The following is a 23,955-nucleotide window of genomic DNA, read 5'->3' on the forward strand; positions in this document are numbered from 1 at the left end:
AATAATGTTTAAATACATTTATTTTAACATTTCCGTTCTCGTTCTCGTTGTCGTTTCCGTTCCCGGTTTATTGTGAACCAGCCTTTACTTGTACTACGGGGTTGCCCAACACAAGTTATGAATTCATGATGCAGCGGGATTTCAATCCCAACCGACTGACTTGCAAGCCTAGGTCGCTAGCACTAAGCCACCGTGGCGGTTTTGCTTGTACTGTATAGACTTGCAGTAAACTCAGAAATTGGAAAAATAATATATTTGTGTATTTATTTATTTATTTATTTATTTATTTATTTATTTATTTATTTATTTATTTATTTAAGAGATTTATTTCTACTGGCAAAAGTTAAGACCACAAGGCCTTCTCTTCCACTCATCCAGTAGGCCTATAAGAACACATAGTAAATATAAAAATAGCAATCCAGAGACAATACACCAATAATAGTAATAATAATAATAATAATAATAATAATAACAATAATAATAATAATTGTAAAATGAAAACAAGTTCAGTTATGATATGTAATTCTAAGAATCACACAACTACTACAATGTGAATCGAAGGAAAATTTATATATTAACAATAAAAATTATATATTATAAAAATTGCGTTTTAAGAAATATCATAGTCTAAGCAGTCTATTTGACACTCTGTTTTTGAAAGTAGTGAATGTCTGACAGTCCCTTAAGGTACGAGGTAGGGAGTTCCAATGACGAGCAATTGAAATGATGAAGATTATCGTGAAGTGTTATGATGAGGTATGCTCAATGTGCTGGTGATCTGAGATCGAGAATTTTAGGTTATTGTTCGCACATAAATACACAAGATAGGACTTGGGGTTGAGGTGCGCAGAATTTGAAATAGAAGAGAAAAAGACAGTGTAAAATTCTACCGTCGTTAAGTCGGACCCAGGATAAAGATACGAAAAATGGTGAAATATGATCGTATCGAGAGTTCGTGTTCACTGCTGTTAAAAATAAATAATTGATTAGTATGAAGCAGAACACACTGAAAGCATTTTACAAGTGAAAAAGTTAAAAATATTCTGGGTTGAAAATATAACGTTTTTCCACCATCTCATCTCATCGCGAGTGTAGCTTAGACCAGCCTCCTATGGTGCACCCTGGACAAAGACCCTCTAAATTGGTCTACACGTCTGGCTTCATATGGGTGAATAACGGACAGTCAAATATCCGCCAGTAGTTAAAGATTCTTAAATTCATTTACTTATGATATGCCATGAAAGTACACCTATTCTAAAATTTGTTCACCTGTATTCAGTAACCAGCTGTGCTAGCAATCACTTGGCAGAAAAAGACCTGGTGATTTGTTAAGACAAATTTCACTGTATTTCCGTTATTTTCATCAGCATTTGCAAGTGAATGTGTACTTTTTTTACTAAACTTACACGCCATTTCCAACGCTAAATAAAAACAGCAGGTACGAATACTGTATGACATTTACTGAAATGTAACAGCACAGACTTTCTCCAGGTGAGATGGCAGGTTATATTAACCCGCTGAACTAATGTGAAAGCATCTGCAGATTTAAGGAAGACATTATCGCTGAAAGTAAATAGTTCCGGGATCTGTTTATAGTGTTCTGTATTAAGTGTTCAATGGGAAGTGGAAATAAATGTTATATTAATATTTTAGCGTTGTAGTACTGCGAGATAGATTAACAATTCTCAATTAAATGGGTTAGTAGGAAGGAATTGAAAGGAGATAATATCTGAAAGATACGTGCGATGTCTGCATTCTTGTAAGGGTCTCACGTAGACGAATTATATAACAATGTGTGCTCCAAGCATGAGCTAACAATTACTTGGCAGAACATTAAAGGATTCATTGCCACACTGAAAAAAAAAAAGTTTTTAATACAGTTCTGATCACTTCGTCTTCCACAGCAGGAATTGGGTACCCTATTACAGGGAATTCTTACACTAAATACAAACACATAATCTGCAAATCAAACTTTGTGTAAAATACCTGATTTATTTACGAGGGTTGTTCAAAGTTCAATAAAGATTGGCACTAATGTTGTGAAGTATTTATTTACAAAGTTTAAAATTTCACACTTTTATCCCCTTCAATATACTCCCCGCCCAATACAATGCACTTGTCCCACCTCCGTTGCCACTCTCGGAAGACATTCTCGAAGCTGTCCTTCGACAAACACTTCAAAATCGCCGCTAAAACTTTCACTGTATGGATTTCATTGTCAAAACGACGTCCCTTAAGGTCCTTTTTGGCAATAAGGTAAAGAAAGAAGTCACAGGGAGCGAGGTCGGAGCTGTAAGGAGGATGTTTCCAGTAGCGACACACTACAACACGACTCTGCTTCTGTCCCGCAGTGAGCAGTCGCGGTATTCATCGTGCACTCACTCTAGCCATGTGCAAATGCTTAACTCGGTATCTCTGTAACATCCCAACAATTTCTTCATCACCATTCATTACTAACGTAATGTAGATCCACTACCTGCGGTGCACTCTGTGTAGTCTAAGGTTCGTTCCAACAACAGTCAGGAACCGTCCGTAACTATCGTGAGCCTGCGCAGTACAGAAAAAGCGTACCACAATTCAAGCCAGTTCTGAACCGGAAACATGTACTGCAATCGGGAGTTCCAACAAACTTTTGACACGAGTCCGGAACGGTCAGAAGTAGTCAGTGGATTGAGAAATGTACTGATGACTGCGTCTCTCGCACATGCGCATAGGCTCACTAACGTCTCCTGGATACTGAAGAAAGACATGATCTACTGTTCACGTCAGTGAAAATGACAGTGCAGACGAATAATAAAACTAGAGATGTAGTTTAAATTTTCGCCAAAAAGAAAGAGAATGAAAATTCTTTGGATATTGGAATAGTTAATTACAATTTCAACATGCAACTTTGATTAAAATATAATAAATAACGTACATAAATGAATACTTAAAAATTACTTTTAGATGAGATTCCCCCAGTACACGACATCGAATTAGCGGAATCCTTGTCTTCCACATTTTTGTTATCTTTTTGTAGAAAAGTATCGAAATTCTATTTTCTGCAATTTGAATTAGCTTCGAAACGATAATAATTGATTTATTTTACTAATAATTGTAACATAAAATATAATATATAAATAAAAACTTTAGCCCTGAAAGAGTAGAACTCGTGCTCACGGGCGGATTTCTGAATTGAAATAAAGAAGTATATAATACAGTTTGTCTTATGTCTACTATGCAATTAGAAAATATAAATTTAAATTTACAATTTTTAAATTTTTTATAAAATCCATACATTACTTTTTAAATTTAATATTAGAACTATTAGAATTGTCAAGATAAGGATATTTAAATATAAATTTGTTATATATTCTTGGACCTAAATTAGTACTATGATTAAATACTGTAGTAGTGTTGCATTTTGGTTCAAACAATCTTAAAGAATTCATACCTTTTGTTTCATAACTATGAGAATACAATTAAAAATTATTTTGATTTTTATGTATGAATTTTTTTAATATAATATAATAAATTTGTCTTATGTTAAGAACATTAAAATCTAAAAACAATTTTTGAGATGGAAAATCAATAGGTTTGTGAAGACATATTTCAATTATTTTCTTCTGTAATAAATAATGTGGATTATTGAATTTAAATAAGCTACCCTATCCTATAATTCCATCCGTAATTACCGATTGCAATAAAGTTAAGTATATTGTGCGTAATAAACTTGTTGACAAGTAATTCCTCAATAAAACAAAATAATATATTATTTTACGTAATTTATTACAAAGGTAATTAATGTGTTGGTTCCATTTTAAATGATTGTCGAAAATTATGCCTAAATACTTAACTTCAAAGGACTCCTTAATAATCGGACATTTACACTGTATAAGACAACAATCAGAATTATGTAATTTAATACTTAATATAGATATAGGAGATTTGTTACATTTTTCAGATAATGAGAATGGAATAATTATGGTCTTATTTTCGTTGATAGAAAGATAAATAGATCATTCTTAGCAAAGATGATCACAGTTATAGCATCTCTGGATTTAATACACGATGATCCGAAAAAGCGTTCCAACATCATCCAGTTCTGTTTCAATCCCGTAGCAAATACCCAACCAGCGCATGCGCATGAGATGATCCATGGTTCGTACTTGAACTGATACATGAACAGCTTGTTGGAACGAACCTTGTAACTAAATACAGACCGATTAGTTAGTCCTGACAGCTCAGCGACGCGAAAAAGGGGAAGTAATAGGAGTATATGGAAGAGTTCCCGAGTAGAGATAAGGGCGAGCGGTCGGTAAAGGAATGCAGTACAGCTTAACTGTACTGGAAACACAACGCTATACCGTATGCGTGACATCCGATCGCTCTGACGGCAGGCGACAGACTAACCTGAACATCCCTTGGCGTAACTTAATGGACTCGCCTGACCCAGGTGCACGTTGCCGGCGACTGTCAGGACTAAATAATCGTACTGTAAGTGATGTAGGCACTAGCGAGATCTATAAGCCCGCTCTAGAAGTCTGTGGGGCAAACAACAAAGTTACGGACTCTGTCATTCAACCTCTCCCCCCCCCCCAAAAAAAAACTGAAGAAATAACAATGCCCTTTTATTTAATAGGTAACCTGTTTGTTTTGGTAGAATTATTCCACCAATTGAGTTTTGAAGAGAATTTTACACATTATCTGACTATTGGTAAAGGTAAGTATGGCATTTCCGTGAGCTGTCGCAAGGCAGAGATTTTAAGCTACGGTGCTATATAAGTCAGCAACCACACCACTTTCGACCCAATTACATTTACTGGAAATAATTTGAAGAAATCTGTAATTCGAAGCTGTCATAGGAATACAGCGTTCGAAAGAGTTTATGACTGGTCGTCAAATTGAAATTTATCTTTAAAGAGCTGTATTGCTGCCGGCCATGGTACGAGATTATCTTGAAATGAGGGAATAACACGCAGGCTTTATGGGAAATTAAATCGGTGCTACAATGAAAATGACAATCACAAAGATAACGTACGCCTACATTTTCTACGTTTTAGCGTTTCGTAATAATCCTGTTCTTTTATCAAATTGCAAATTAAATTACCATTTATAATACATTTTCTTGAACTAATATAAAACACATGCGCAAGTATAAAAAAAAAAAAAGAAGCTAGACTTTAGTTCTCCGTCTTACACGCAAAGGCATCTTTCATAATCCCTAACGTAAGATATTTTACTTTCCTTCTAATCTTTGTAAAATTGTACGGTTTGAGTCAGAAATGGAAATATAAAAATTGGAAATTTATCTTTGAAGATGAGGAAAAATTCAAATATCTTGGAGCAACACTAACAAATATAAATTACACTCGGGAGGAAATTAAACGCTATTATTCGGTTGAGAAGCTTTCGTCGTCTAATCTGCTCTCAGAAAAACTGGAAGTTAGAATTTATAAAACAGTTATATTACCGGTTGTTCTGTATGGTTGTGAAACTTGGACTCTCACTTTGAGAGAGGAACAGAGAGGTTGAGGTTAGTAGGTTATTTTACGACGCTTTATCAACATCTAAGGTTATTTAGCGTCTGAATGAGATGAAGGTGATAATGCCGGTGAAATGAGTCCGGGGTCCAGCACCGAAAGTTACCCAGCATTTGCTCATATTGGGTTGAGGGAAAAACCCGGAAAAAACCTCAACCAGGTAACTTGCCCCGAACGGGAATCGAACCCGGGCCATCTGGTTTCGTGGCCAGACGCGCTGATCGTTACTCCACAGGTGTGGACCGGAATACAGATTAAGGGTGTTTGAGAATAGGAAAATATTTGGGACTAAGAAGGATGAAGTTACAGAAGAACGGAGAAAGTTACACAACGCAGAAGTGCACGCATTGTATTCTTCACCTGACATAATAGGAAAATTAAATTCAGAAATGCATACAGTGTTAAAGTCCCGTCGCTCTAATTTCCGGCAACCAATCACGTTGCAGGTCGGCTACATTTAAACGTGTGCGTCTTGTGATTCGCTGATGAAGATGTAAAACATTTCCTAAGGCTGGATAAATACTTAATATATAATCGCCCGCCATTTTGGCTCTTTCGTTGGCGTTCGCAGAAAGCACACGAGGATATTATTTGCCGCTCAATTATTTGCTCAATTACAGTGCGTTTGATTTATTATCATAGGAACTACGACATGATAATGTTTAACGGTGTGGCAAATAGATTCCTCATATGGTAGCTCTGCAACGAAAGAACAAAAATGGCGAACGATACTACCTACCTAGACTTTATAGAGCCTTCACTTCCTAAGACGTAAGCAAAGAGGAGGAGTCACGCCGGGAATAACAGCGTCGCGACTATAGTTACTGTACTCCAACAACGAGAAAGTCTCACGGGAATGAGACGCAACCGGGTAATGCAGTGAATGAATGTTGATGTCATAAGATGTCATAAGGTCACACACGTGGGTACACGCATCTCCATTCGCTAACTCTCACAGCACAAACGATAACACTGATACACACATATTTATACCAACCTAGTTACACAATTAGATCACGGTTAATCTCCTGGTCTTTTAATCCCGCCATACAGGAAATAACATATGCAGGAGAGCGCATGTTTTTTAAACTGATGTTATAACGGTAATATTATCTACCTACTTCGCTCCAGTAGATGACGCAATAGTAAGCACATTCCTTTCACGGTTAATCTTCTGGTTGGAGAACAGTAGGAGGCCGGAGGGAAAGAGACGTTTCGGGAGGCCTAGACGTAGATGGGAGGTAATATTAAAATGGATTTGAGTGAGGTGGGTTATGATGGTAGGGACTGGATTAATCTTGATCAGGATAGGGACCGATGGCGGGCTTATGTGAGGGCGGCAATGAACCTCCGGGTTCTCTAAAAGCCTTAAGTAAGTAAATGTAGGCCTATGGCGAGAGCACCACGTGTTTAGTATGGTTCCAACTCGCCTAACGTGTAAGTAGGGCCTACATCACTTAACTACGAAGCAGAGTAAAAGCGAATCGTTAGACGGCAAAGGAGATGACGAAGCGATTGAGTTTGAAGTTGGCAGCCCAACTGATTCGCGGCCTTTATGTTAGCAATAATAGCTCTTGCTTACCCGTGACTCGTCCGATGCCCGGTATTTTCTTTGCCACGTAACCCGACGTGTGAGCGCCGAGACTGTGCCCAATCATATGGAACCTGGCGGGCGATGCTCTCTCCTTCTGCAGCAAGTACTTGCTCAGTCTGCAAATTGACATGTATGCACAGTATATTACAAAATAAATATTTATACTGCACTGACATAAGAATATATTATCCTTACACACAACAAAATCAAGAGGACACTGGAATCCACTCACAATAGTAATGACACAACCTTGACCGTTAATGCGTAGGTAGAGTATTAGATAAACGTAATAAGAAGTTACAAAATGCTCTTTGCACAAAACAAACTTTGTACAATATATTGGTTTACGCAATTCCAGAGCGAGACGTGAAATTAAGCGTACTTACGTTATTTACTAAAAAAAAAAAAAACACAAATATCATAATGTGGAATGTCGCTTTTTCCTGTCAACGAATAGTTTCAAACTCGGTGAATCCAGTAAACATAACTTCACAAAGAAAATAGCAACAAATATCAAATTTTCTCAACTTATTAATTTCCCAATCCATCTTTCACAACCCCAAACGCAATAAAATTTTATTTTTCCAACCTATTCGAAATTTGTTTAACTTCATATGTAGATGAAATTATTGGGGATCATAATTGTGGTTTTAGGTGTAATAGATCAACTATTAATAAGATATTTTGTATTCAACAGATATTGGAGAAAAATGGGAGTATAAGGTACAGTACATCAGTTATTCATAGATTTCAAAAAGGCATATGACTCTGTTATGAGAAAAGTTTTATATAATATTCTTATTGAACTTGGTATTCCCAAGAAACTAGTTCGATTAATTAAAATGTGTCTTAGTGAAACTTACAGCAGAGTCCGTATAGGCCAGTTTCTATATGATGCTTTTCCAATTCGCTGCGGGTTAAAGCAAGGAGATGCACATTTACTTTTTAACTTTGCTCTAGAATATCCCATTAGGAAAGTTCAAGATAACAGAGAGGGTTTGGTATTGAACGGGTTACAGCTGCTTCTTGTCTATGCGGATGACGTGAATATGTTAGGAGAAAATCCACAAACGATTCTACTTGAAGCAAGTAAGGCGATAGGTTTGGAAGTAAATCCCGAAAGGAAAGTATATGATTATGTCTCGTGACCAGAATATTGTACGAAATGGAAATAGAAAAATTGGAGATTTATTCTTCGAACAGATGGAAAAATTCAAATATCTTGGAGCAACAGTAATATAAATGACACTCGGGAGGAAATTAAACGCAGAATAAATATGGGAAATGCCTGTTATTAAACGGTTGAGAAGCTTTTGTCATCTAGTCTGCTGTCAAAAAATCTGAAAGTTGGTATTTATAAAACAGTCATATTACCGGTTGTTCTGTATAGTTGTGAAACTTGAGAGAGGAACAGAGATTAAGGGTGTTTGAGAATAAGGTGCTTAGGAAAGTATTTGGGGCTAAGAGGGATGAAGTTACAGGAGAATGGAGGTTATACAACGCAGAACTGCACGCATTGTATTCTTAACCTGATATAATTAGGAACATTAAAACCAAACGTTTGAGATGCAGGGCATGTAGCACGTATGGGCGAATCCAGAAATGCATATATAGAGTGTTAGTTGGGAGGCCGGAGGGAATAAGACCTTTTGGGAGACCGAGACGTAGATGGGAGAATAATATTAAAATGGATTTGAGGGAGGTGGGATATGATGGTAGGGACTGGATTAATATTGCTCGGGATAGGGATCGATGGCGAGCTTATGTGAGGGCGGCAATGAATCTCCGGGTTCCTTAAAAGTCGTAAGTAAGTAAGTAAGTAAGTTTTATTTTTTTATTTTATTGGGTTATTTTACGACACTGTATCAACATCTCAGGTTATTGAGCGTTGAATGAAATGAAGGTGATAATGCCGGTGAAATGAGTCCGGAGTCCAGCACTGAAAGTTACCCAGCATTTGCTCGTATTGGGTTGAGGGAAAACCCCGGAGAAAACCTTAACCAGATAACTTGCCCTGACCGGGATTCGAACCCGGGCCACTTGGTTTCGTTGTCAGACGCGCTGACCGTTACTCCACAGGTATGGGTAAGTAAGTAAGTAAGTAAGCAAGCAAGTATTCGAATTTTGTTTTTAAAGGCTTAGGCCTAATTATCCATTTGTTAATGGTACTTAATATATTACATGCATTTAAAACTTAATTATCCAATTTTCAGATGCGTATGGTACCACATTATGTTTAAAAGCTTAAATTACGCCCAAATGCTCGTAAATACGTTACAAATTTAACTTCTTTCTCTATACGTACTTCTCATATTTCTCAGCAATGTTTTAAATGCATTGCTCAAATATTTCTTGTTCTCGCTCCTGCAAGTTATTTGAGTGTCCTGAAAGTTACAGTTTTCAGAATATTTATAATATAAATAGGCCTATCAATCAATGTCTTCCCTAACTGGCCTAATACGATAATTTACAATTTAGGCCGTAAAGTTGTTGGTAAGTTTACACAAAATGTATGATAATTCACCAAAACACCGTTCATTATCAAGGAAAAGTATAACAGAGGGTCAAGTGGATTGTCATAGCAAGACAGTATTGGGAAAATCTGCTTGGGAAAGGTAAATTGGGAAAAAAAGGATTGGGACAAGTGCAGTGGGAGAAATGGAGTGGGAAAAGAGGATTGGAAAAATGAGCATTGGAACTCGGGCTACGTTAGGCATTCCAAATGCTGGAAAAAATGGAAATGGGAAAAACGAATTGGAAAGACATCACTAATAGTATTATGTGCATATATGACATGCATGCATGTTCATGGTAGGCTACCTATCTATTTTTATGCGTGTATTTATATATTTACTATATAATGTACTTACGTATTTAAACATGTTTGTATTTTATTTAATTTTGTCAAAATTTTTATCTTAGGGATCGATTCTCTTCATATACACCTTCAGTGACACCATAATAAAACGCGTCAAAAGGAATTCTGTACAGGTTGTACTGAATTAAGGTCATATTCTTATGTAAAACTACTTTCTATTATAATTTAATCACATTGCACTATTATGTATCGGTTCGCGCCAAGTCAGAACTGAGACCACTTGTGTTTCCTGGTTTATTTAACTTTGCTGATGTCATGTTATTTGCAACAGTCATGGTAGTACAGAAGGAGGAACTGCGTCGTCTGTAGAACGTCTCGTCCTGTTTAATTTAATGTCTGAATGAAAGTCAGGAAATGTCATACTGAGAAAAGACTAGTCGTTCAATACATCTAATTCATTTTTCTTGTGAGAATGGCAGCAGCAGCAGCAGGAGCAGTAATAATAATAGCAATTATAAATTGTGGGATGTAGCGCTAAATATCTAAAAAAAAATGGGAGAGAAACTGGATCAGATGGGTTACCAGCAGAACTAATCAAACATGGTCCACGTAAATTAGTACATGAAAGATTAAGAAGGTTAGTGGAAATATATTTGAATTGAGGAAATATATCACAAGATTCGAAAACTGGATATATATCTATATTTCATATAGGAGTCATTTGTATGGAAGGATTATAAGAAGAGAATTATAAGCAGGGGAACTAAAAGAACAAGCTGGCTTTAGAGCAGGACGTCTAAAACTGATAATTTATTCTGCCTTACACAAATGATTGAAAAAACAATACAATATGAGAAAAGTCTGAATATATAACCTTCATTGATTTAGAAAAAAACATATGATAATGTTCCAGTTTCTAAACTATGGAATGTATTAATTATTCTTCCATTCATATTCATATTTGTTAAGGCAATTCAAAATTTATTTCAAAGCCCAATTCCCAAGACAAAAAGGGATCAAAACTATCCAAAGACTTCATAGTATCAAAAGGACTACGTCAAGGGTGTTGCCTTTCCTCATTGTTATTTAAGATAATATACATAGGCCCTACATTATACAAGAAACATTGAACATCTGGAGGAAAAAATGCTCCCAAATGAGAATTCAGATTGCAAATAATAATAAGATTTATACTCTTCATTTCGCTGACGACCAAATTATTATGGCCCATGATCAAGAAGATATAGAATATATGATAAGAATATACAAACGGGGATTAAACATAAACATGAACAAATCAAAATATTTAGTTATTGGAAACTTAGAACAAGATAGACATAATAATAGGAGAGACCATTAAATGAAGTTGAATATATAGGAGTTGAAATACATAATAAAGGAGATTAAGAGGAAGAAATAAAATACAGAAATAATAAAGGAAAGTGTGCTATATAAATCTTGAATGGAATATTGTGGCACAAACCATAAGTAAAAGAACAAAAATACAGATCTACAATAGCACTGTAAAAGGATAACTTAATAATGCAGATATTTGATCATTCAAGAAAACAACTGAATACAAATTTTGGTAACTGAAATGGGCTTTTGGCGTCAAGCAACCCCAAATATCAAGAAAAGACAAAATCAGGAAGAGGAAAATTAGAGAAATGATGGGAGTGAAAACTAAAATTCTGGACTATTTAACAACGTAACAGCTGAAATGTTATGGACATGTGCAAAGGATGCCGAATGACAGAATACCAAAAAATGTGCTGGAATGCATACCACCAGCGAAACGCAACAGAGGAAGGCCTACAGTAACCTGGAAGAATAATATAAGTTACAAATAGCGATGAGGAGATCAAATTTGGATGAAAACAATTGAACAGAGACGAATGGAACAGGAATATCGAAAGGTGTGTCACACATTAAGAAAAAACCGTGTCTATAATAATAATAATAACAATAATAATAATAATACTAATAATAATAATAATAATAATAATAATAACAATGGTGATAATAAAAATTAAATACATTTAGCATTACAACTACTTATACAAAATGAAAATAAATAGAACAGAAAAAGCTACAAACTTTAAATATTGCTAAACTTATATAGGTCTATACGAGTATACAGTATGTCCTGGGCTCTTTTCCGCACAGTGAAGTACTCCGTAACTCACGACACCATAGAATTCGTTCGATGATCGCCGAACAGTTTAGATCAATAAATTTTCAAGTGTTCGAATAAGTTCACGGATTGGCAGACAATGGCAGTACAAGAAGAATAGACATGATTGCCATCCCGCCAAATAACAACAATGGCTACATTACTACATCCAGTAAAACACATATTAGAAGCGACACCGAGTGAGTTTATTCTAAACTATACACAGCTCAAAAGTTTGTATGAAAATACAGTAGGAGTTACTGATATCCTGCACGTTGCTTTGTCTTATACAAATGACACTGAGGGTCTAATTGAAATGCTCCAGAAACTTTACACACACTATCAGGATAAGGGCATTAAAAATAGAACTACGAGTATTGAAAACTGTCTGCGTGCCATAATAAGTATGGAAAGTGACAACAATGGGGAAACTGATGCCGTAGACAATATTCAAACGCCAATCCATCCTTAGAATCATTTCCGTTTCATTGCTCCAGTGGAATATTAATGGGTTTTGGACCCAGTATGAGTATCTACAAAAGTTAACTACATTACATCAACCTGGTGTCATGTGTTTGCAGGAAACTAATTTTAATAATAATTATGTCGCAAAGATGAAACAGCATTCTCCATACAATAAAAATCGCAATACATACCATCATGCTAGCGAAGGGGTGGTTACGTATGTTAACAACAATATAACTAGTAAAGAAGTGCCACTTATTTCCAACTTTGAAGCAGTAGCAGTAATTGTTTTATTATGTATCGAAATATGTATATGTAACATATATCTGCCTAACAGTCAACCTCTTGATTTACACAATCTGAAGGATTTAATCAATCAATTACCAAGACCTTTCATATTACTCGGCGATTTTAACGCTCATAGTACCCTTTGGGGATGCTCTAATACCAATTCAAGGGGAAAAATCATAGAATCTCTGCTAGAATCCGAAAATGTAATATTACTAAATTCAATGAAACCTACATAGGCTATTACAGTACTGCTCACGGAACTTTCAGCAGTATAGACCTCTCTTTTTGTACTCCAGACATTGCTCCACTATTTTTGTGGTCTGCTCATGATACTCTTTTTGGAAGTGATCATTTTCTAATTTTGCTCGAAATTACATCACACTTAAGCTGTAATCTCCCTATAATTAAATAGAACCTCAAGGGCGCTAATTGTTCTGATTTCAGAACTGCAATTAATGAAAAAATAAGTACTCTTCTTCTTCTTCCATGTGACTTCCACACTTCATCTATTAACAAAATAGTAGATGATTTTAGCGCATTAATGCTCAAATCTGCAGAAAAAAGTGTTTCTAAAACATTAATATCATCCCACAGAAAATCTGTACCTTGGTGGAATGAATCTTGGAAACTAGCAGTTAAAAACAAAAATAGAGCATTTTACAAATACAAACGGAAACCAACAGTAGAAAATATGATCAATTTCCAAAAACTTCGAGCTATAGCGAGGAAGACAATAAAGAAAGCAAAAAAGCATCCTGGTTATCTTATCTTTCATCTATGTCTTATCAGACACCTCAACATATAATATGGGATCACTTGAGGAAAATCAGAGGTATCAACAGGAACACTTACTGTATATTAATGCTATCTGCCAGCCCAATAGTAATGTCTTAGTAACTAATCCACAAGACATAGCCAATACCTTAGCAGATACTTTTTCCAAAATATCCAGTGACTGCAACTATGAACAAGATTTCCTATACATTAAAAACAATGCCCCTGAACTCGATCCAAATGAAATGAACTGCAATACAGACCACAGCTTTAATGATATACTTACTCTACGAGAAGTACAAGATGCCTTGAGCCACTCTAAGAATAGCAGCCCCGGACCAGACAATATTCCATATGAATTTTTAAAACAACTCCCTCCGGATGGTGTTTTATATATTTATGAAGTGTATAATTACATTTGGTCCAAACAAGTGTTCCCTGATCAATGGCGAAATGCTATTATAATACCAATTCTCAAGCCTGATAAAAACCGAAGTGCACCAGAAAATTACCGCCCTATTGCTTTGACGTGTACAATGTGTAAATTGCTGGAGAAGATAATTAATAAACGCCTACGATGGACTCTAGAACGAAACTTTTTCACAACATCACAAAACGGTTTCCGACAATTTCACTCGACAATTGACTCCTTAATTACATTGGAATCCGAAATATTGAACGCCTTTCTTAATAAGCAACATCTTCTTGCAGTTGGTATTCATAAAGCATATGATATGGTTTGGCGCCAATATGTTGTGAAAGTGATAATTAAAAACCAAATCACTGGAAACATGATTAGGTTTATCCATAATTTTTTACAAAATCGTACAATACAAGTCAAAGTTAACGGTACATTATCAAAGAAACAACGGTGTGCCTCAAGGTTCAGTTATTAGTGTCACACTTTTTCTAGTAGCCATTAATAATATTACATCTCATGTAAGTTTACCTGCAAAAACTTGTCTACTTGCAGATGATCTCACTATCTTTTGCACAGGAGAAAACTTGACAACAACGCAAGACATTATCCAATCTTCAGTGAAAAGGATAGAAAATTGGGCCAAAGAAACCGGTTTTAAATTCTCAACTAATAAAAGTGAATGCATATTATTTTCAAAACGAAATACACCACATATCCAGCCTGAATTATATCTGAATAACAATAAATTACCAATAGTAAACACGATAAAATTCTTAGGAATTATATTTGACAGAAAGCTGACATGGGCCCCTCACTTAGCTGCTCTTAAAGAAGATTGCATGCGACGAATTAGTTTTTTGAAAACACTTGCTGCGAGAAACTGGGGCGCAGACTATAAAGTCTTAATATGCTCTTACAGAATCCTCATTCGTTCTAAACTGGATTATGGCTGTATCGTATACAACTCAGCAAAACCATCCTCTTTACAAAAACTTAATGTAATACAAAACTCAGCACTTCGGATCGCTTTGGGTACATTCCGAACAAGTCCAATAGCCAGTTTACAAATAGAAGCAGATGAACTGCCTCTTGATATTCGAAGAAAACAACTGAGTATTTCCTATGCTCTTAAAATCGCAGCTTCATCTAGACCTAGCATGAACTCATATATATTCTCTGAACATCATGATAAACAAATACATTCAGCACCCTTTTCTTCTAGACTGAAACAATACTTTAACGAAATGAATATGCCAATCCCTTCCATTTCTCAAAGAAATAAAAACACTGCCCATCCACCTTGGAGAATCATGTTACCTGAAATAAATCTGGATCTAACATATCATATTAAAACTGAAACGAACGGTATTTCGTATCAACAATTTTGCAGAGAACAATGGGATCAGTACCGTAATTACCGTCACATATACACAGATGGATCACAGACTAACCAAGGATGTGGATGTGCTGTAGTTTACCCTGATCACACGATGTTGTACACATTGCCATCTCTCTATTCAATCTTGACATGTGAGTTGTACGCTATCAAAAAAGCTTTAGAATATATTCTGGAAACAGAGACTGATAAATCTTATCTTCTTCACACTGATTCTCAATCCAGTTTACAAGCTCTTCAAGATATATTCTCTACCAACGCACTAATTCAAGAAATACACCAGCTCCTTACTGACTTGATGAAACAAGGACGAAAAATAACTCTAATATTGATCCCTTCTCATCAGGGCATTCCTGGAAATGAAACTGTAGATGCCGCAGCAAAAGAAGTTACACGACTTCCATTGCATTTTTTAACGTCTATTCCTCATACAGACGCCATTAAATGCATAACCAGAAAACTGCACAACCATTGGCAAACATCATGGACAGAGTCGTCATCCAGCAAACTTCACGAAATAGTACAACATTCCAGAATGAAATATCCACTACAGAATTTTAAACGTCAAGATCAAGTAATAATCACAAGATTGCGAGTTGGCCACACCAAAATTACACATTCTTATCTTCTAGACAGAACTCCTCCTCCAACATGCACCAATTGCCACAATAGGATTTCTGTACGCCATTTAATTTCTGAATGTCCACTATATCACCTTCCTCGAGATCAATTCCATATACCAACAGACTTATCAACAGTTCTAAACAACCCATTATTCAGTTCAAACTTAATTAAGTTTCTGAAAGCTATCAACATTTACAAATGTATCTAAAATGATTTTTGTAATAAAGTAAACTCTATGTAAACTGTAAAAATTTTTTATGTGTTGTCGCGATATGACTTTCTAGGTTAAAGCGACATAAAATAAATAAATAAAAAAAAATGGCTGCATCATCGATCCCACCGTTAGATTTGAAAAACAAAAGAGCCAACCTGAAGATGTAAATAGGGAAAAAAACGACATCTATGTACGTACCGTTCCATATTTCATGGACAAATACGGTCTACAACAAATTGAAGTAATAGGCCTTATGGTTGGAGCGCGCGGAACTCTTCCCGGTTTCTTCTTCCAGAGCTGGCAACGTTTCGGCCTACAGAGGAAGGCAATTGATGACATCGTTCTTGCAGCTCTGAGAGGATCAATATTTATACTCCGCAACCATCTCTACGGTCAACAATGATCTTCAACTAATTAATTAGTACCTACTTATTTATTCAGTCATTTCTTGTCGTTGTTGTAAGACTCCCTTCAACTTAAACATATGTATATCATTTATACTTCCAACTGCCTATTGCACAATACGCTCTGTCTTTGTAGCAGCCTGTTAATACAGGAAGCTGTTATCGTTTAGATAAATAAATAAAATAATATATATACATTATTTGTTTTTTTTTCTTCTGTGTATATATATATATATATATATATATATATATATATATATATATATACATGCTACAATTTACAACTTCTCTTGCTGGAGGAAACCTGAATTATATGCAGACATATTAATGCTATATATATATATATATATATATATATATATATATATATATATATACATGCTACAATTTACAACTTCTCTTGCTGGAGGAAACCTGAATTATATGCAGCCATATTAATGCTGGTCACTTTCAATTTTTCAGTGGAATGATAGAAAATAATTAAAAATATAGATTACTGATGATGAGAACATGCCTACAAGAAGAAAAAGAATACTGTACATACTGCAGTCTATGTTGAGTTTTGTTACAAATTTACGCGTGCAACAAAATGCTGCTAATCAACAAAACTAGCCTATACATTTAACTAAAAAGAATACCCGAAATATGATACATTATTTGTTTTTGTTTTTTTCTTCTGTTTGTGCAGTTATAACAGAACACATATTTTTATGCTATTCATTTGCGTTTATGTTCGTAAGTAACACATTAAAAGCAGATGAAACACTGGAGGTCCCTTAAAAATGGCTGCCATATTTCGTTCTGACACCAATCACAGTGGTGTATAGCTGTCAAAAAAAAAAAAGTGGCCGCACTTGTGAACAGCGAATATATTCTAAATTCACTTCGGGTCACGGTGATGTTACATGATGCATGCACTTGTACTATCGCATTTGAAGCAGTTTCAGAACTATTGTGTATAAGCAGGAATCATACGATATCTGCGTCTCGTAGAGTGCTAGTTTGAAGATTGTGAGTTCGAGCCTTAGCGATAAAAATAATATTAAAGTTATCATTTATAATTCTGTTATCGTTATTTAGTGATTTAAATAATATTCAAGTTATCATTTATATTATGTTATCGTTATTTAGCGATATAAATCACATTAATTTAATGTTAGATTTGGAACAATACAGCTACGTAATACTAGTATTAGATTTTATTCTTATATTATTACATTATATTATCCTGTAACACAATAAAATGAAAAGGAGTGAGGAGGATTTTAACACGAGACGTTGACATCTAAATTCCGACGTTCTTCCGACTGAGCTACCGGGAGCACAAGTAAAAAAGCATGTGTGGGAAATTTAGCCTAATCCCCCTCCAAGACGTCCTGATTATTTGTGGAAGCTCGTCCAGGATGTCTGGAATGCCGTGGCAGAACAATCGCTATTTAAAAAAACTAGTTGATTCCATGCATACTCGACTGCTAGATGTGATCGAGATGGGAGGAAGATGGACTAATTGAATCGTGGCTTTCTTTTTTTGTCTTTTGAACTTTTAATTGTTTGAATATTCTAAGGCAGACGCCAGTAAGTTTGTTTTGTTTATGCCACGAATGATATTTTTGTTGAGAATAAAATTTTTCTTTCTTTACATTTGCGGCCATTATGTCATAATAAATAATGATACAGTTATGGCATAATACATTCAGTAACTTGATGTTAACTGCTAAAAGAGTCATAAAAGAGACAGGAACAATTATATTTTCTTCCTCTCTTAAAAACAAAAACACACAAGAAGCACTACGTTGAGTTCGAATGCACGACCTCATGAAAACTAGCTCGTTACACTACCACTACTCTACAATAGTGACATGGAGAACACTTCAATTATAACTGTAGATATCTGATCACGTGGTCCAACAACAGGTATAATATCGCCTGTCTCCGAATTGTAGCGAAGATACCCGAAGGCGACTTAGCTTCTAGAGAGCGATCACTTTTTTTTGACAGCTATACAAGCCAAACTAGCCGCTCTATAGACTATTCTAGCTCGTTGAAGCACATCGAGTATATTTAGCCTACACCTTGACAGTACCGCCATCTAGCGGTGATAGCTTCAGGCAGCTTATTAAAAAATGTAGGTCGCCACTTCGATTTGTAACTGACTGACTCGCCTGTACATTTCATCGTCCTTTGGAACCCATCGCCTGAGGTCGGGTTTTAACACGCAAACCTCAAACACCACGGCTAGGATGTTAACTACTAGATCTATCACCGAGGACGACATTCCGCATGGGTTAGTATGGTGTCTAGCTTTGAATCAATCCAGGTTAAAAGTACTGCAAGTAAAAGTCTAGGTTAAGACTCTTGAAGGACTCTCAGATACGTGAAGTAATTAAGAGGTCAGGAAAGTGCTTGGGAGTGCATCTAATGGAGATGAAGTACAAGGATGAATATAACCGAAGACTCTTTTGTTTATGAGATCTTATGTTATTGAAGTACTGTCAAACGAACGTAACTATTTTACCTTGTTACTTCTGCTGCAACTATCCTGATATTTGCACATACTCTGTTATATTCGCCATCACTTGCTCCTACGCCCCAGTCCACTATAAAAACATTGGCATCAACCTGAAACAATCAAGAACATTTTCTCGATTCTGGGAATAAATACGGACACCTAAACAACATTGTAATTTAATATAAATAATCGAAGAAGTAAAAAGAAAAAAAAAAACGAAAAAAAGTGACAACGATGATTTGTTAATGGAGAATTGAATTATAGGTTTTCAATTGACGAAAAATAAGGAAAACCAATCTTACTAGACAGGGACTCTTGATGACCCATTATCCGGAACAGAAGAAGTTGATTTTCGAAACCCGTCAAAGAACTGTCGGAAATATAATACTCAGACGTTCAATATTTCGTCAGCATTTTTTGTCAGAAATGACAGCTCAGAGAAATGTTTATATACTGTAGTTGACATAGTAATTTGTATTTATTAGTCATTAAATGCAACACTGTTTTTCATTGAATCATAAATATACACTAAGTTAAAATCAAACAGTATTAAAAACACATAGCAATACAATTAAAATCCGGGATGCCCACTTGCGGCCCAAAATCGTATTTCTAGTCCAGATGTGGTCTCTGAAGTTTCAGTGATTGTCCAAGAACGGCCCGGGAAACTTCAGGTAATCGTCCAGTTACGGTCCAGGAATACCTGAGTTTTGGTATGAATATGAACAATATTTTCCGGCACATTTTGCGTACTTAGGACTACCTGTAACAATGTGTAACAATGCATTACTAAATATGAGTATAGCTGTCGATATTACGTATAGTGAGATACCGAAATATTGGATCATTCCATGTCAACTGGTCTTGTATTTAAAAACATTACTCTCCATAAAATGTCCATTTATGTATGTTAAAATACGCAACATAGTCCAGGAGACATGGATATATAGCATTTTAAAATAAAAATCTACATGTCACCATAAACAGCGAGTTAAACTTTGTAAATTTATTCATAATTTCAATCGTGGGTTTGTTTCCGATGTTGATTGTTATTCGTGGGAGTTCATGGATCTGGCCAAAAAAAGGAAGATGTGAGTTTTCTGTGGAGAAAGCTTCAGTCGTAGTTGAAAAAGTGAAACGTCCAAGAGTTATAAATAAACGTGGACAACTTGTTTTTGTTTAAGAATGATTAATTTTCACAGTAAAATCAAACAGTGGAACTTTGTGATTGCATTATTGTTTTCTTTTATATCTTTAGTTGTATTTTCAGATGTTTGGAGAAAACAATAATAAAATAATTGACATTTAATATTTTAACTATTCTGCCACACCCGTAAATATTATGTATATCCTTGCTCAAACGCAAATCCAAGTTTAAAAAATGTTCTCTTTCAGAACGTACCAATTAGCAGACTTACTGAATGAACTACATAAATGCGCAATGTCAATGGAAAATTTTGTCACACCCGTAACATTTATTGTCACTTAGGCCTACCATTAAGTAGAATTAGGCCATGAATTGTAAATCACTTAATTATTTATCTTTTTTTTTTTTTTTTACAAATTTCGACACCGCAGCCTGAAGCTTATTGTGCCTAGACCCACTACTCCACTGAACACACGCACACACTGCAGGACTCCCCCATTTACTGGGTCAGGGTACCCGGGGGTCACTGCGAGACACCACACACACTGGGACAATCAGTTCCCGTGAAGAGGTCCGAGTTAAATCCCCCTTACTTCACGACTGGGAATCGAACCCGAGCCACCTTGATTAGGAGTCCAGCACGCTACCTCAAGACCAAGGAAGCGGGCATTTATCATGTTTAGTCAATATTTCATTATATGTAAACTTGTTAATGAGCTTGAAAATTATTTTTAAATTTAAGTATGACTTTACTATTTTTATGATTGTTTAATTATGTATTTCATTTCTGGTGATGTGGAAGAGAAGGACACATGACCTTAACTCTACCAGAATGAATGAATGAATGAATGAATGAATGAATGAATGAATGAATGAATGAATGAATGAATGAATGAATGAATAAATAAATAAATAAATAAATAAATAAATAAGTAAATAAATAAATAAATTTAGCCTTCCCCTTCCCCATTTTTTTAGACAAACATTTTCTTCTTTACGATGGAAATGGAGATATGAGACACATGAGTGTCAAGTGATTATTTTGAAAAATCATATCACGAAGGCTAGGACTTCTCCGGATGTAGATATTTATAGGGACATTTCTTATTTCAAATGGAACGTATGGCGGAAAGATCGTTATAAAAATACTTTATCACTTGATGAGCCTTCCTTGTTAGTAAAATTAGGCGGCCTATTTTTTTTCTGGGTCTGTACCAATTGGAGAAGATCTGTTAAGCTGTGTAAACAATTTACGTAAGATTCTTGTAATTGTATTACTTTCCGCATGTACCTACGTCATACATTTTATTGCTTTTACGTGGTTTGGAACGTAAGTCACAGTGCACTTCCTCGATTTCTCTGTTGGCAAAAGTTTATATCCATCCAACACTCAACCTGAGTTATAAACGAAGACGGTTTTATGAACTATGATTAGCTGTTATGTTCGTACTATTGAGAAACTGCTGCGGACTTCGCATTTGAGATTGTGATAATGTGAGCGGAAACTGGGAACTAACTTATCCAAAATGATACAGCAGGGGTTCTGTTTAAAATTAACTTATCCTGTAATTGGCCATAACAAAGCTTGTATTCTTTATCTTCTTGGATTAAAAGCAGCACAAGAAAGTCCCTTTATGATATAATTCTTTAACCGTTGCCAATTTATTATACTGTATTTCCGTTGCTTAAGGCGATGCGCTACTGAAATTTCTAAAAGTCACAATTTTTGAGCTAGAGAGTTGAAATTTTTACTTAATATGTGTATCAATATCATAATCACAAATTATAAATTTCAATCTCTTCTCAGGGACACTTAAAATGAATTTATTTTATTCTTTTATTAATTTTCTTAATAAAAATTCTATTCCTAAAAAAATATATATTCTTATTTTTAAATATAATTTTTTCTTAAAGGTAACACTGCACATTGTGCAATGGAACATTAGTAATGCCCTATACTCAATTTTGTTCTTTTGTAAAAGAAATATAATTTTCAATGTTCAAACTTTAATAAAAAATAATACTGCTCTACGTATAAACTCTATCAGTAAAACTATGCTGAATACAGCCAATTAAATGCTCCATTTCATAACAGAGATATTAAGGAATAAGGATGCCAAGTTTTATCACTCTAGCTTTAAACTATGAGACATAAAATGAATACTTGGCATTTGCAAAGCGAAGTCAAAAGACAAAGCAATAGCATTCGTGGAGATGAACAGATTCTACAATTTGGAATTTCTCATTAGAGATCTTTCCTTCTCCACTCTGTCCCAAGATAGTGATGGACAGATTTTTGTCATCACACTTCCTTAGTGAAGAGGCGAATTGAAGCCGAAACAGAGAAAACGCAAAATTACAAACAGAGTTTTCATTCTTTAAACAAGTTTGTGTTTTCGCAAATCATTGGCAAGATTTTAATCCTTCGACTCCACTTGGTATTATCCTTTGCAGTCTTTGAATTATTCCAAAGGCTTTTGACTCGTGATACACAAAAGGGGACGATATTCTTTTATCCAGTTTGCGACATGATTACCGTTCTATGACTTCGTCGTGCTGATGAGAACCGAATAGTTCGAAACCGGAGATTCGCCAGACAAGGAGTAGGCCTACTGAGCTAAAAATCAAAATATTATGGAATGATATATTCTAAACAACATATATTTAATTATGCACACAATAGCGCAAACTAGACCTTTTTAACGGTTTCCGAATAACATACCTCTAAACGTGAATACTGGCGATGCGTGTGACGTCACAATGCCGCATAACACCACAGGAAATCCATTCATGCTTTAGTTAATCACGTTGCATTCATTGCTATCCGTTACTCCACAGTCCAAATCGCAACCACTACCACCATTATTATTGTTATTATTATCATTATTTTCATAACAAAGCGAGCCATGAGTGCGGCAGTGTGACGTCAGCAGCAGTGGTGGACAAAATTCCTTCCCTCGTATATTTGGAACCATTTGATATTTTAAATTGTGATTTTCAGTGCTGTCATCAGCTCACTGTTGTCTATAACATAAAAATGATTATTTCGTTCAGTGCTCTTTAAGGGAGCACCGTGTTATTTCTGTATAGTAGTAGTAGTAGTAGTAGTAGTAATAATAATAATAATAATAATAATAATAATAATAATAATAATGATAATAATAATAATTTATTTCAGCTGGCAGAGTTAAGGTCGTAAGGCCTTTTCTTCCACTCAACCAGCAAAAAGTATACATACATATGTATGAACTTACAAGCTACAAAGAATACAACTATTTGATTTCGATAAAAGTTACATGTATACAAGAGTTACTTATGAATTAAACAGTAAAATACTATGAACTATTAATTAAACAATGAAATACAAACTGTGTAGCAGAATGAAACTAAAATACATAGAATTTTAATATATCTGAAATAATTTTAGATAATAGGAGATTATTATTAGACAATTTTCAAAATACAGCGCTATCAGGATCATGTCTAAAGAAAGAAGTTACCTTATAGTCAGTGACCGTTTAAGTCAATATAATTATAGTGAATTACTAAGAAGGTTATCCTTTAAGCTATTTTTAAAAATGTTTATTGTCTTGCAGTCCCTAA

General features: G+C 35.1%; 1 protein-coding gene across 2 annotated transcripts in view; it reads right to left on the reverse strand.

Annotated features, from left to right (window-relative positions):
- The window catches only part of LOC138697932 (inactive pancreatic lipase-related protein 1-like), a 99,845-nt gene that overhangs the window by 23,236 nt on the left and 52,654 nt on the right, over positions 1-23,955 (reverse strand). For both annotated transcript variants that reach the window (XM_069823545.1, XM_069823554.1), the window contains exons 4-5: positions 19,212-19,315; positions 7,105-7,232 (exon numbers count right to left, since the gene is read on the reverse strand). In XM_069823545.1, the coding sequence (XP_069679646.1) occupies positions 7,105-7,232; positions 19,212-19,315 (232 nt within the window). The remainder of the gene's footprint in view (positions 1-7,104; positions 7,233-19,211; positions 19,316-23,955) is intronic.

Source organism: Periplaneta americana, chromosome 1 (assembly GCF_040183065.1).
Source record: "Periplaneta americana isolate PAMFEO1 chromosome 1, P.americana_PAMFEO1_priV1, whole genome shotgun sequence".
NCBI lineage: Eukaryota > Metazoa > Arthropoda > Insecta > Blattodea > Blattidae > Periplaneta > Periplaneta americana.